This window comes from Idiotropiscis lumnitzeri, chromosome 14 (assembly GCF_059441095.1).
Source record: "Idiotropiscis lumnitzeri isolate Australia: NSW breed Sydney's pygmy pipehorse chromosome 14, RoL_Ilum_1.0, whole genome shotgun sequence".
NCBI classification, from domain to species: Eukaryota; Metazoa; Chordata; class Actinopteri; order Syngnathiformes; family Syngnathidae; genus Idiotropiscis; species Idiotropiscis lumnitzeri.
The window spans coordinates 16794047-16809036 of NC_142404.1; the positions used below are offsets into that span (position 1 = coordinate 16794047).

The 14990-nt window shown below is 44.0% G+C and overlaps 1 protein-coding gene across 3 annotated transcripts in view; it reads right to left on the minus strand.

Annotated features, from left to right (window-relative positions):
- Window positions 1-14990, minus strand: part of lrp2a (low density lipoprotein receptor-related protein 2a) — a 43935-nt gene that overhangs the window by 23145 nt on the left and 5800 nt on the right. For 2 of the 3 annotated variants that reach the window (XM_088314436.1, XM_088314438.1), the window contains exons 7-32: window positions 14591-14707; window positions 13731-13874; window positions 13041-13160; window positions 12834-12962; window positions 12248-12417; window positions 10271-10494; window positions 9311-9517; window positions 8705-8907; window positions 8480-8620; window positions 8185-8388; window positions 7132-7324; window positions 6498-6623; window positions 6276-6406; window positions 5702-5839; window positions 5339-5620; window positions 5014-5253; window positions 4813-4932; window positions 4446-4562; window positions 3578-3958; window positions 3389-3403; window positions 2560-2808; window positions 1999-2210; window positions 1743-1927; window positions 1438-1666; window positions 681-858; window positions 361-489 (exon numbers count right to left, since the gene is read on the minus strand). In XM_088314436.1, coding sequence (XP_088170562.1) covers window positions 361-489; window positions 681-858; window positions 1438-1666; window positions 1743-1927; window positions 1999-2210; window positions 2560-2808; window positions 3389-3403; window positions 3578-3958; window positions 4446-4562; window positions 4813-4932; window positions 5014-5253; window positions 5339-5620; window positions 5702-5839; window positions 6276-6406; window positions 6498-6623; window positions 7132-7324; window positions 8185-8388; window positions 8480-8620; window positions 8705-8907; window positions 9311-9517; window positions 10271-10494; window positions 12248-12417; window positions 12834-12962; window positions 13041-13160; window positions 13731-13874; window positions 14591-14707 — 4584 coding nt within the window. The remainder of the gene's footprint in view (window positions 1-360; window positions 490-680; window positions 859-1437; window positions 1667-1742; window positions 1928-1998; window positions 2211-2559; window positions 2809-3388; window positions 3404-3577; window positions 3959-4445; window positions 4563-4812; window positions 4933-5013; window positions 5254-5338; window positions 5621-5701; window positions 5840-6275; window positions 6407-6497; window positions 6624-7131; window positions 7325-8184; window positions 8389-8479; window positions 8621-8704; window positions 8908-9310; window positions 9518-10270; window positions 10495-12247; window positions 12418-12833; window positions 12963-13040; window positions 13161-13730; window positions 13875-14590; window positions 14708-14990) is intronic. The other variant, XM_088314437.1, reaches the window with a different exon arrangement.

Below are 14990 nucleotides of genomic sequence, written 5' to 3' on the forward strand. Positions count from 1 at the left end.
CAAGAGGATCTAAAGGAGACTCTGAGACACTTGATTAAAAATACGGGGGAAAGAAGCCAGACTGGCAACTGTTTTTGACCGACTAACACAAAATTCAACTACAAATAAACCACATTTACATCGGCTACAACTTATTTTTTAAATTCCGAATCAGGCCTAAAAACAAGTAGTATTCAACAGCAGACGTAAACTCGTCTTTCTTTTAGACATAATAACAATGTAATAACAATTGTTGTTTTCTGTGACTGTATGTCATAAATTCACCATCACATGCAGAAAAATATGCTCATTAAAATAGCCAAGTATGGAATCCCTTTTTACTAAATCCAGTTATTAGTTGAGCACTGCCACGATACATACTTCTGGTACAGGTGACTTGGTCCGCTGCCAGCGTCCACCCTGAGGGGCACGCGCATGAGTAGAACCTTGGGCCAATGGCTGACAGCAAGCAAATATGAGAGCAGGGGTTCTGGGAGCAGTGATTGTCCGCTAGAAAAGAATCACACAAACATAAATGTGAGAATAAATGCAACTTGATACTGCTCTCTAATATGACGGTTAGCGGATAACAAGCGGGTTCAATTAATGGAGAAAGCGCATCATAACTTGTCAATTTGCCAAAGCGATCCGGCCTGCAAACGGAGAGGCAATAAGATGCAGGTCAAATGTCTCTGCCATACCTGCTGGCTGGCGGGCTGGGTGCACTGCCACAAGACCCATGGGCTGAGGGAGGTTGAACAGCATCACTGTCTGGTTCCCCCCATGCCACTTATGGGCTCGCATCACGCGATTGATGTATCTGTCGGTCCAATACACAAAATCCTCAAAAATGGTAATCGCGTGGGGGTGTTGAAGAACCTTTTTTTTTTTTTTTTTTTTTTTTTTTTTTTTTTTTTACAGAGAGTAGCAAAGAAACAGAAAGGAAAAAAAGGGGGCATAAAACAATCAATCCAAAACAATATTTTTTATGCTGAGATTATTCGTAAAAGCACTGGGCCACTTTACATCCCATTCGGAATTTTATCGGCATTATCACAGAGATGGATTCAAGTTCGACAAAACAGGATATTAATTCGAACAAAGCTGTCATTCGTCAAACCTAGACTGGTCCATCAGAATGCAATACAGAGGCACTGCATGAAGGTTGACCATGGAAACTCACAAATATTGTGTCCCAAAAGTCAATATACAGTTCATTTTTTCAAATTAATTTGTTTTAGGTATCATTCGGACAGACGTGAAGCCATCAGCATGTGTATCAAAATTGCCGCCTTTGAGTGGGGAAGCTTCACCGCTCCAACACGAAAACATAGCAAGTTCCTCCAAACAGGAAATATAATATGTTCCATATCGGGGAGGCACGGATGAAACCCCGTAAAAGTTGTGGCCCAATACTTTTATCGTTATGTCTAATATGTGACGAACGTCATCACTCACCAGGTCACTGGCCAGAACTTGTTTTCTATTCTTGCCGTTATAATCGCAGTAGTCTATGAAATCCAAATAGGCGTCGGCAAAGTACAACAAATTGTTGGGATAATCGATGGTAAGACCATTGGGCCAATACAGTTTGTTGCTTATGATAATGGTTCTGAGCTTCCCATCCATGCTGGCCCTCTCAATGTGGGGGTTCCTCCCCCAGTCTGTCCAAAACATCAGGTGAGCACTGCAAAAGATAACGTTTTAATCCCAACTCCTCGGCAAATACCACAAAGCGAGCTTCGCTAGAGTTTTGCTCTGACCTGTCTCTTGGGTCCAGCACCAGGCCTCTGGGGTTGGTGACATTCTCGCTGGCCAACACGGTGCGGTGACTACCATCTAGTCTGGAAACCTCAATTGTCTCCAGAACGTAGTCACTCCAGTAGAGGTTCCTGCCCACCCAATCCACCGCAAGGCTCTCCGTCACAGTCACCCCACTGTCAAATATCTGTCGACACACGAGGACAACATGTTGAGCAGCACGGTGCTTCGAGAACAACACAAAGATTTAAAACTCACCACAGTTCGATCACTGCCATTTTTATGAGCGCTCCAGATCCTGTCCTGGCTCGTGTCCGACCAGTACACTCGGTCATTGACCGAATCAAAATCAAGGGCCACGATGTTGCGTCCATCCCGGATTAGCGAGTGGACCACATTGGGCTGAGTGCTGATGTCATCTTGTACGATGTGATTGCGACTGGCGACCAACAAGAAGGCTTGACGAGAATCTGTTAACAGACATCATAAACTTTCTCATGTAGGAGCGCTTGTTAGCTCGTGCATGTCCACTCAAACCTCGGCCGGTAAATAGACCCTTCTCCAATGTCCACCTTTGGGGAATGCGCTTTTGCACAAATAATGAGAGCTATTGTGTTACAATTCCTTTCAACGGCTTCTCAATGTACAAGAGGCACGCTCCCCATGAACAGCCCTTTGTCGATGATCATGTCCTAATTACACCAGTGATGAACACTGACTGACGTATACGTTATTTATCTTAGCTAAAGGAATCCGACCTTTAGTCATGCTTTAAAATGAGAAAATAACAGAGAATAAAGAGCAGGGTTATTTTGTTACCTGAGGCTTTGCAAGTCCGCTGGTCCTCTTCGAGTGTGTAACCATCATGGCAGTGGCAGCGGAAAGAGCCTCTTTCGTTAAAGCAATGCTGGCTACATAATCCGGGAGGGTGACATTCGTCGATGTCCTCGCAGGTTTTGGAGTCATTACTCAGTTGATAGCCCAGAGGGCAAGTGCACTGGGCCCCAAAGGGTCCTTGGAGACAGCCATGGGTGCATCCAGCGTTGTTGTCGGAGCAGGTCTCCTGATCTAAGTCGGACGGACGAATGAAACAAAAAGATCGAATCAGAACCAGCTTGGATATAAATCCTTGTTGCGTACACTAAGAATATCATGCGTGAAATTGTGTTCTATTTGCACACAAAGTTACGGACACACAACTTTATTTTCGACACGGTCAAGAAAAAGTCACCAGCTGGATTTAACCAAGAGGCACGATGAACGATCATCTCCGATGACAAAATGGGCTCAGGAATAAATCTCGAATTGTAATGAAAGGTGGTCTTCCAGAGCAAAAAAAAAAGTGATATGATGATTATATTTGCATTCAATCAGTTTATGTAACACAAAAAAAAAGAATAAGGTCAACCCAATTCCTGAAAATAATGTATGAATAATATTCAGTGTTTATGATTTTTTTGGCACTGGAATTAGGATGGCACTACCTTCTTTCAATTGACTCAAATAAATCGAGTTCAGGGAGCGTGACAAATGAGAATTTTGAAAAAGCGTGTGACTTTTTCTGGACTGGGCCGTGCACTAAACCTGCTATGAATTCATCATTTCTGTTTAGAGCATTTAGACTAAATGATTGAGTTTTGGTTCCTACCTGGCAAAGGCTCGTCTGAAAGTTGTGAGAAAAGCAAGAAAGGAAAATCACAAATCATTTTCAGGTTAACGCAAGTCAAATCACACACATGCCTGATTTGAACGCTATGCAAAGACAGACAAATTAAAATTTGAATGTTGTGAAATGATACCTTTGCTAAGTTTTTAGAGCGCTGATGACGCGACTTACTGCAGAGTGGAGACTCGTCTGCACCGTTAGGGCAGTCGGGAGAGTTGTCACACACTGCGGTGAGATTGATGCACATACTGTAGCCGGGGCACTGCCACTGCCAGCTGGGGCACCGGAAAGGCGGCGTGGGACAGTCCCGCTCGTCGCTCATGTCTCTGCAGTCGTTGTCGCCGTCGCACAGCCAGCTGCGCAGCACACAGTTGCCGTTGTCACAGCGGAAGAGTGAGGAAGGGCAGGTGCGAGGCGGGCAAGCGTGGTGCTCGTCGCTGCCGTCCTCGCAGTCCGAGTGGCCGTCACACTCCCAGTTGGATGGGACGCAGCTGCCGTCTGACTGGCACTGGAACTCGCTTTCGTGATGGCACATCCCCGGAGGCCTCGTCGCTGTGAAACATGCAATAGTCACGAATGACATTTCTGTACATGTAGAAAAAGGCAAGGTGCACCTGCAAAATATACTGACCACCAATTGAAGAAACTTGACCAATTCTGCTTTTACAAAAGAAATGTTTATTCAATTTATTAAGGTGGTTCTGCGGCTCTATGATTTGGTGATTTTATTACTATTATTTGGTATGCTGTCATTCCCATTCACTTCATCAATCATGATTTTTTTTTTAAACTGTCCCGTCCCCCCACCGACCAACCTCTCCAAATGGATGAGTCCATCTTGCTTGTGAAAACTTGATTCCACCTTGCCATTGCATCTCTCTCTCTCTCTCTCTCTCTCTCTCTCTCCCTCTCTCTCTGTCTCTCTCTCTCTCTCTCTGTCTCTCTCTCTCTGTCTCTCTCTCTCTCTCCCTCCTTCCCTCCCTCCCTCCCTCCCCCCCAGGAGGGTACAGTTAAAAAAAAAAAAAATTCATTTACTTACGACAGCCATGCTCGTCCGAGCGATCTGTGCAGTCAAAGACACCGTCACATCGGTAGAAGGAGTTGATGCACTGGTGACCGCGGGAACACTTGAACTCGTTCACAGTGCAGTTGTAGACTGCAAAATCCAGTTGAGCAGGGTAAAACTTAGTCTCACTCAGTTTGTTCGCTACATATAATGACCTACATTGTTGAGCAACAGCGGATATGAGTTCAACAAACAAAGCAAGTGCTTGTTTTGTTTGACAAGACTCAAAAATGTGTGTGGAAAATCAACAAATGCATATGGATGCAACCGAGCCTTGATGTACCATAAATGTCCAAATTACGGCAAACAGGGTTTCCTCTAAGAATGAGAAACGACTCACTGCATCCTTGCTCATCTGCCCCATCCACACAGTCGCGATCGCCATCACAGACATAACTGGGGGCTATGCATCGATGATCTGGACACTGAAACTGCTCTGGATGGCATGAGCTACTCTGATCTGAGGATCAATATTGACCTTAATGTGAATCTGAGACCAAATGATAACATCAACTACAAAAGTGAAAAATTTGTAACTCACGGCAATCGGCTTCATCTGAACTGTCACCGCAGTCGTTGTCAGTGTCACAGCGCCAGGTAAGCGGGATGCAGCGGTGGTTGGCGCAGACAAACTGATTGGCCAGACAGGTTCCGGGCATATGTGTCGGGCAGTCGGACTCGTCACTGTCATCCAGACAGTCGTTGTGGCCATCGCAACGCCACGCGGCCGGCACGCATCGCTGATTGGTGCAGGTGAATGCCGATGGGGAGCAAGTGGTGTCTGGAAAGAAATCCAAAGTCATTGTACAGAATTGAAAGATTCAACATGATGATAGACTGTTTAGCAACTGAAAGGGAATCATTACTGTTGATGCCACAGTTGGCCTCATCGCTGTTGTCATGGCAGTCGTCAACACCGTCGCATCGGTAGTTGCTTGGGACACATTTGCCGTTGCCGCAGGAGAAGGAGTTGGCGCCGCACTGCAGTGTTGGCGGCTCGCTGGAAGGGTCCTCCACACACGTCTGCTGGTTGGCGGACAGCTTCATGCCGTACGGACATCCACACACCCTGTGGGAGTCTGGTGCTGGGAAGCAAAAGTGGCTACAGTCTCCATTTGGATTTGTCGGCCGGTTGCACGGGTTGGAACCTGCGATGGGTGGAGGCAAGCCAGAAATATGACATTAAGAGTTGGACCCAATTTGAGTCAAGTGTCAAGAAACACACTAACCAATCTGAGAGTTGGAGTTGAAAGATTTGACATGCATGATGTGGCTGATCCCTCGTCGGATAACCACCATCTCCCCACCGTCGGTCTTGCGAACGCGGACAATGCCACCCAGACGCCAGTCGGTGAAATATGCATAACCTTGAGAGGAGTATAAGAGCATTCCTCACCTTAGTCACCGTCTATATAAATATTTATGCAGTGGTGCTTGAGCCTGCTCAACTCAAATCATCTTTCCCCATTGAAATGAATGGAAATACCATTAATCCGTTTCAGCCGTCGTCCTATCAAAGTATAATACAGTCATACAATTGCAAACAAAGAAGAGTTTCATAACTATGTGACTCAGTAAGATGCAGTCCTAAAAAAAATAAAATGCCTGTGAGACAGTGTTGTAATACCGGCACATAGCTGCTATTTGTTAGCCCGTCTATGTCATTTTGCATCTTGTGTTAACATTCAGCTCGCTGACTACTTTTCTGTTCGAGTAAGGTAAGTAATTAACTAGCTTAATCTTTCAGCAATCCTGTCCACTATTTCACACGCTGTCCTTTAAACATTACCGGGGGTTAATTACCTTCAAAGATGGTTAGTCCAAAAGGATGGGACATCTGAGTAATGCGGTCCAAAGCAATCCTGTTATGTCCGTCAAAATTGCTGTGCTCAATTTTGTCAAAGAAGGCATCTACCCAATACAAACGCATGGCGCTGGGCGGGGAGGAAACATTAGGCATGAGAGCAAAATAAATTCAGCGTTCAGACAATTGGATTTTGCTGGCCAGGCTGTTCCAGGGCTCACCTCCAGTCAATAGCGAGTCCATTAGGCCAGCCAAGAGTGGTGTTTACAATAGACAGGGCATGTGACCCATCGCCCCAAGCTCTCATAATCTTCGCTGGCCGGTACCAATCGGTCCAAAAAATATATCTGAAAAAGCAACATAAACAAATAGAATGGCTGTAATAAGGAATTTGACCTGTTTTGAAACAACAGTACAATGAATAGAATACACTGCAATTCCATTTTTATGTTTTATTATAATAGTGTGTAAGCCCAATGCCTGGTATTACCACTACAATACCAGCCTTCATGCTACGCTAATCTCTTCATGTGGATGCAGAGGCCTTATGACTTTGAGGCTATTGGAAATAACAGCTTGTGCCGAATAAGAATTTCCCCATGGATTTAGCTTCGGGAATTTTGTGAATAGGGAAGTGCCGCTTGGTGTGTGAAGTGGCGTGCATGTGAGTCATAGTGTATATACTCATCAGTAACACCGATGCACACAATCTACGTTGATGAAAAATAAATCAATAAATAAATGTAGCCTACAGCCATTCATCCATTCACTTTCTATACGGCTATTGTAGTGTGGACTGGCCGAGAGGGTTTGGAAATGTGCTTTGAGAACTTGTGGTGTCAAATATTGCTTTACCCAGCAAGAGGATGGACCACGATGGCCCTCGGGTTGTTCAGATTCTGTACGATAGCCCGCCTGGATTTATCGGCGACCTTCATGACAGATATGCTTCTGTATCGCGGGTCAGTCCAGTACAGATTTTTCGAAATCCAGTCGTAAGCCAGGTCCTCCACGCTGTCCACTCTGTTAGCCGCCAGCACCTCCCTGCCTGTGCAGATCAAAGCAGTTAGACGACTCTTTAACACGGAGATGAAAGCTGAGCTACATTTGAATAAATATGCTGTCAGCTTGCATTTTCTTCAAGTGGACCGGAAGGGAAAAAACTAGAGCGGTTCCAAAAGCAACATGTCTAATCGGGGCAGTGGAGCATCTTTTTTTTTTTTTTTTTTTTTGTAGCTGGTGGATTTGTGTATTTCTACAACAAGAGCAGCAGCACAACACAACTGCAGTGCCTTGAGTCAAGATTCAAATGAATTCACTGACCATAATCATAACTTAAAACACTCACTGGGATTTTTTTTCATCAGCACAAGTTAGGTGACCCTGCACAGCGACAGTGTCTCAGTGGAGATGTGCCCGGCAGTGGCAATTTGGTGGCAGAAAGTCGGTCTGAATCTACGCCTGCTCACAACTATTGAAGGGGCACACAAATCATCATGGCTGGAGGAAGGTCTCCAAGTGCCTTCTTAACGGCGTAGACGTGCTTCCGCCATCTGGAGAGTCTAGTGCATGACGAGCGCAACGGATTTAAAGGGAATTAAAAGAGCTGCTACGATAGGCCATAATTGCCAAATTACCAACGTCAGGTCTAACCTGCCCCTGCGCAGCGATAAGTCACATGGATTTACACCAGTGATGAAAACAGAGCCCTCAAACGCAATAGCAAATATTTTTTTTTCCATCTTTCCATCTTGGGCGGATTAACAAGGGCTATGAAAAGTGCTCTAGTAAAAGATATTGTTATACTATAAATGCTAGGATCACTGCCCATCTGCCATACTCTCGACCCCTCAACTCTCACACTTGATTCCAGGTTCAAGCTGAGTTACAAAACAGGCAGATGCTCACCGGTCCCATCCACTTTCTGTTTGTAGATCATATCTTTGGCCGTGTCTGAGAAGAAGATAGCATCATCCTCGGCACTAAAGTCCACCCCAACAAAATAGGATGGTAATCCAGTGATGGGAAGAATGATGTCTTCCTGTGTAGAGAGGTTGAACGGTATCCCTCGCACGGCCAGCTGACTGGTGAAAAGCAGAAACTGCCTCACGGCTGGAGACAGAAAATCCGAAAGAATGTCATATTGGAGGATTACCGCGGGAAGTGTAGGTTACGCGGATTAACGGGACATGTTTTCTCTTACCTTGACATTTTTTGCCATCGGGGTTTAAGTCGTAGCCCATGCGACACTTACATCGGTAGCCTAACCCTCCGTTGTCACTCCTGTGACTCAAAACGCAGATCTGATCACACCCGCCTTTGTTTAAACTGCAAGGATTCGCCACTAAGGTGCCAAGAATACAAGTTGAATTTAGAACACTTGAATGAGTGAAAAATGCATCAATGCAGACACTCGAGGCTGACGGACCGTTTGGCTGTTTGAGATGATGTATCACCGCCACTCCATGCGGGGTCTGGGATGTCGTGTAGACCAACTGAGGGTTCGTGTCGGTGAACTTGTTAGCTTTCATGACCGCCATTTTCGTCCAGTCGGTGAAATACACGTAGTGCTCAAATATGCTGATCCCAAACGGGTGCGGCACCACAGAACCTCCATGAGCAACAGTTTTCCTATTTGAAATATAGAGGATATTCATTTATCAGAAGGCAATACATGTTTTCATACAACTCGTTTTCTACAAGAATTCAACAGCACTTGATAACGAAAACCAGCAGAATAATTGTGGGAAATAATCAAAGGAACTAATTGGGTGCCGAAAGATTGAAAATGATGACACTTCAGGCTTGGTGTTATCGTAATATAAATGTTTGAAAAAATTGCCACTGTGGAAATAACCCTTCAGCTGTCTCGCTCGCTCAAGATGGCAGCCATTCAAAATTAATAAGGTTCTTGCCAATTATTTGAAAAGGTTAGACCAATTTTTTTTTTAATGCTAAATAAAATGAAGCAAAAATATTTTTCATGTTTATGAATGAATATCTAAAGAAATACATGCACAACTGTCATACTTACCGATGAAGACCATCATAAGTTGCCGTTTCAATGTAATCATAGCGACTGTCAACCCAATAAACGCGCTCGGCCTCGATATCTAGCGTGATGCCACACGGCCAGCCCAGTTTACTTCTGATGATCGCATAACGGTTGGATCCATCCATGTAGGCTCGTTCAAGACCAGGTTGTCCATTGAGGGCCTCCCAATCTGAGAAGAACATATAACTGTGGAGGGGAAGCGGGAAGGAGGCATTTTAATGAATACTCCCGGAGCCACGAAAAATAAATAATGAAGATGAAAGCATTTGGAAGATTTGAGAGAATGTTATCAGATCACCAGGTTGGTGGTTGCATTATCACTGCATATGTGCGAAGTTGGATGTTGTCATGCTTACCATGTACACTCTATCCTCAGGAAGGATCAAATGATATCAAAAACTTTTGAGTAATTTGAAATGTGATTGTTAAGCAGCACACGTTCATCTTTCTAAGTCATGTTGCTCAGTAAAGGCCCACCGTGTGCTTATTAAATGATAACATTAGCCAAAAATATTCATCCAGACAGCAAGCGTATCAATGTTATCTGCACGTACATTGTGTCCATGCAATTAATTCAAATTAAAAAAAAAGAGCACAGGTTGACCAACGGGCATTTCTAAAAGTGTCATCTACATAATACAAAAGTTCAAGTTCAAATCTTTATTTTTTTCCCAAGTGCAAGGGGGATGTCTCAGAGGCATCTTATGGTGATATTGACTCAATATAAAATGAGCAGTAGCCATCTGGCGCTACCTCCTTTCAATTGGATTACAATTAGGGTCATCACTTACGTTCCGTCTCGCAAATCCACCGCAGGCAATCTGCTAATCTCACGCAGACGCAAGAACACACATTCTGTGCCAGTGGAGCGCAAAACAGGTCGTGTACTGTGTGCGGGCGGGGTAGAACAGGTGTGTGGAAATGGGAAGACGTGCTTACCCGACAGTGGGGTCCACCGCCAGTCCTCTCGGGTTACCCAAGTTCTCGCTGATGAGTGTGACCCGGTTACTTCCATCCAGGTCCACCATGTCGATCCTGTTGACACTGGCCTCCACCACGTACACTTTATTGTTCACCCAATCCACGGCCAGGTTCTCGGGGTAGTCAACTGATACATTTAAAACCACCTGCATATTGGACCCGTCCATGTCCACAGAAAACACCTGTGCACAAAAGACGGCATTGTTGGTGGGAAAGTGCGATGACGTTTTCACAGATTTATGTCATTTACAATGTTGTATTTTATTAAAACGTACAGTAATGACCTAATTCAATATCATTAATAAAATATTAATATTTATTCATATTAATATTTTTGTCACACTCTTTCTTTCAATGCACATTTTGCTGCTCTGGTGATTGTGCTTTGGCCATAAATATATTGATATACTTTCCTGAAGACTCAGCTCCTCTCCCAGCTTCTCAGTGCGGCAGTAATATTAGTCATTCTTCACAGAGGATAAATAATAATATGCCCATGAGTATTGTTACGTGGTCTATGCGTTGCTGCAGCACTTGTGTTCAGATAATCGCTGCTTAAAGGGAAGCAACACCACGACATAGATGCTAATTGTTAGCCTGCGTGCCTCTGGAGTATGTTAGCATTAAAGTAGCAGAAGCTAATGTGGTTCTTTTAAATACACAACATGTAATTCGCTTTATTTCAAGTTTAGTATGTAAGCCTTCAGCTGACATTGGCAATAAACAACTCAATGTCTCTTTTTAGAAAAACTATATCAGCCGTTTGTGAGCTGAGTCACCAGTTTGAAAGAGAAACTGTAGCTGTGGTAGTCCAACCTCTCTGGTTGCATTCACATGCCCTGCTTGCACTCTGGCTACTTTAATCATGGAGTTACACAGGCGCTTAATTTACAAAGATCCCCTTTAAAAGATGTACCCTGGCCCTTCAATCTGGCAGCTGCCCCTTTTTTTTTTTTTTTGCGTAGAAGAATGCGTTTGGAACGACGGTGCCACTGAAAACAAATCCAGAATAATTACTCAAGCGAGCTTGTATTACAAAATTGCAGCCTGGTATGTGGCCATCATAGCTGCTTATCAGAAAGGTCTAAAGATAATACACGTGGATTTGTTTTCACATCTTACAGAGCTTCCCCTTTATTATGACCCCGCTGCATAGGAGCCAGCTGCCATCACTTAATTACTGTATCAACCTTGCAGATATTTCAAGCGATAACTCGTAGGCAACAGGACCAGTTCTTCAACAGGCAGTGGTGCGTGACTCGAAAAGACTTTTAAAGGTAAGACTTTTCGAGGTAGGCGCGACTGTGATACTCTTTCCTGACTCAACAATGCAACAATAGAATCCGCAGCCACGAACTGCTGAACTTTGCATACAATTATGGTGTTAAAATGGTAGCAAAGTGAGAGTAAAACAATAAAGGTAAGTTAAGTAGTCATGAAAGTATATTCTGAAACATTGTGAAGCATTGTTTGTGGTTTGGGGGGCATTGCATTCGCTTTACGGGTCAAAGACTGGTAGATAAAACAGAAAGGACCACTTGCGGAATGAGAAATTTTTTAACCTGGCATTTTGCGCCATTGTGGGTGTGAACACATGATTTGTCTGCTAACATGATTTGCACCCAATGGAAGCAGCTCCTTTCACTGCCTTTAAAATCGGCACGAAAGAGGCGCAAGTCCTTGACATAGTCAAAGAGATTTGCTGCAATCCAAGCAGGAAATCAAATCGTGCAAAGTACAGACCGCCACGGGGAGAAGGTGTTAAGTTGGACAGGACAATCAAAGATCACCGCTGTGGAGTGGGCACTTGGAAACCGTCTTCAAAGACAATCATTCGTGAGCACCAAAATAAAGTCAAAATTTAAAAAAAAAAAATCGAAAAAACTCTCAAGTCGGGTCACTTATATCCAACGGCAGCAGTTTATAGTCACTTACTTTATTCTGAATGGTGTCAGTCCAGAAGATCATATGAAGATCAAAATGAAAGTCCACTCCCGCTGCAACGCCTCGGTTCTGTGACCGTACTAAAGTGCGAAGACTGTTGCCATGGATGTTACCTATGAGTAGGTCTCTGCCATTGGAAAATACTAAGGAAGGGACTCCGGCTGCAAGAACAGAGAAACGGAAGAATTTACAAACATCAGGAAATAGAAATATCCATACTTATGTTTGTTTCTGATTGCAATTGTCTACAGGCAAGTTTTTTGGGTGTGCATGTGGGACTCAAGGAGTGGAAATTTTTCCCAAATGTGGCATGTTATTTCAGATAAGTAAAGTTCTTTTCATCCCTTTTCAAAAGCCAAAGAGGTCAGCCCTCTCAACTCCACAAAGCCAAGAGACTTTACTGAAACAACAATGTGCATGCAACAATGCACCAGGAAGGAGTACATGCGCCCAGCTAAGCAGCCACGGGGGTCGTCTACAGGGAAGGGGGTTATGCTAATGGACATTGTTTTGAAAGTTCATTCAAAGATTTCGAGAGCTCACTGTGTGTAAGACGGCGAGGGAACGTCACACTTACACGAGGTGTCGGCTCGACAGTATCTGTGCTGCTCCAGGACGTAACCTTCCCTGCAGCTGCAGTGATGAGAACCGACACGGTCCTCGCACAGCTGGTCACACACTCCCCACATGGAGCAGTCCTCAAAGTCTTAAATCGAAAGAAAAAAAATTTGGAACTCCAAAGTACCTTGGTGAAACTCAGCTAGCGTTAAAACATGAAAGGTACCTTTACATGAGCGACTGTCATTGCTACTGACAGTGTATCCCGAAGGACAGGAACAGGTTCCTCCATGAGGAGAAGGATGACAGCGATGCTCACAACTTAGAGAAGAACATCTCCAGACACCTAGCAAATTCAAGAACAAACGGCAATGCAGCCTTTACATTTTTTTTTTGCAAATATAGATTTTCCTGTGACATGACCACTTAGTCAGTGAGGAGCTTGTGCAAGAATGTAAGTTTACAGTCTCCTCCAAATAACTCAACAAATTGGATTCTAAACTACTCGCAACAAAAGTGAGTACACCCCGAAGTGGAAATGTCCAAATTGTAATAGAAATTCGGCAACTCGGAGGAATATATATTTTTATATAACATTGCCCGCACACACACCAAAGACTGGTCCGGTGAGCCATTTATCAGTAAATTCAAATGCTGACGGAAGTGATGGGTAAATGAAGCTTCAAATCTGCTTCATGAACCAGTTGTAGTATTTTTGGACTCCACTAGATGGCACTCTCAGTTCAACATTGGGCTGAAAGCACACTAGCTTGCCATTATTTAAAGCAACAGCTCCATCTACAGGACTCCAAAATACAACAACTGGTTCATGAAGCAAATTTGAAGCTTCATTTTGCCATCACTAGCTGACGGTAGACGGTACGGACAGAGAGACGGATTGTATTGGTGTACTAACTGCAGTTGCGTCCAGCAGTGGCGTTGGTTTCGTCCTCTCCTTCCGAGCAGTGAGGCGTCCCGTCACACAGCTGATCCATGGGGATGCACACACCAGTTGATGGACATGGCCACTGTCCTGGGTAACACTCGTGCACTGCATTTTCTATTGAACAAAAATAAATGAAAGATCACCTATTTGCAAATATAGCCATCAACAGCGTACAAAAAAATAATAACAAGCAAAGAATGTAACATTCTTTTTTTTTTTGTTGTGAAATGCGCTATATGAATAAAGTTGTATTGTATTGTACAAGTTGTAGCGATGACATCATTGTCAGTGGAAGGACTGTCACTTTAAATCACTGCAGGGAACTCTGAGGGGGTCACAGGGGGCTTCAGCAGCCCATCCTCTAAAAACACACACTCTTCACAGCCATGTGGACAAATTCTAAAGCCCTCTGGTGGGATTGGGGCGGGGGGGGAGGAGGAGGGGTACGCTGGAAGCTATGCAATCGTGTGCCACAAAGAGCCGTTTGAATGACACACTTGGAGGAGCACAGGAAAAGCAGCTTGGTATCTGCCTCTAACTTTAGAAACTGGGAATCTATTTATTAACCTGAAAAGTGAATTTAGAAGACATTTGTTTTCACTTTACAAGGAACACAGATTTTAGAAGATTCATAAATCAGACAGAGGTTAGGCTCTAGCCATTTTTATAGTTTAGTTAATTTTCGTTCTGATTTGCAGACACATGGTCCTTTTCCTGATGAAGAGCAACGCAATATTTTTCTCCCATTTCTCATTCCTAAAGGTGTAATGTCCATGTGTCTCCATACATTTGTTTATACGATGCACATGATGACTGATGAATATCCATACCGCAGCCTTTTTCATCTGCATTGTCTTCACAATCGTCTTCTCCATCACAGAGCCACACTTGATGAATACATCGACCACTGGGGCATGTGAAGTAATTGCCCCTGCATGGAGGATATGCTGAAGATGAAGGGGACAGTATTAGAAGTAAAAAAAAAAAAAAAAAAACGAGAATTCTGATTGTTGCTGTTGAAAAACTAGACATTAGGGCCTCTATTTTTATGAATGGTAATCCGGTGCAGTATATGGCGCAAATTTGTGTCAGAGGCAGTTAAGCCCCAGTGTTAGGAGTGTGCGCCGCAGTGCGTGTGAGCACAGCTAACTTCAATCATGGCCAATTAAAGAAGATTCTCTCATTTCCTTTAAATCAGGAGCGCTACTCGCACACTGACAGTCTGGACAT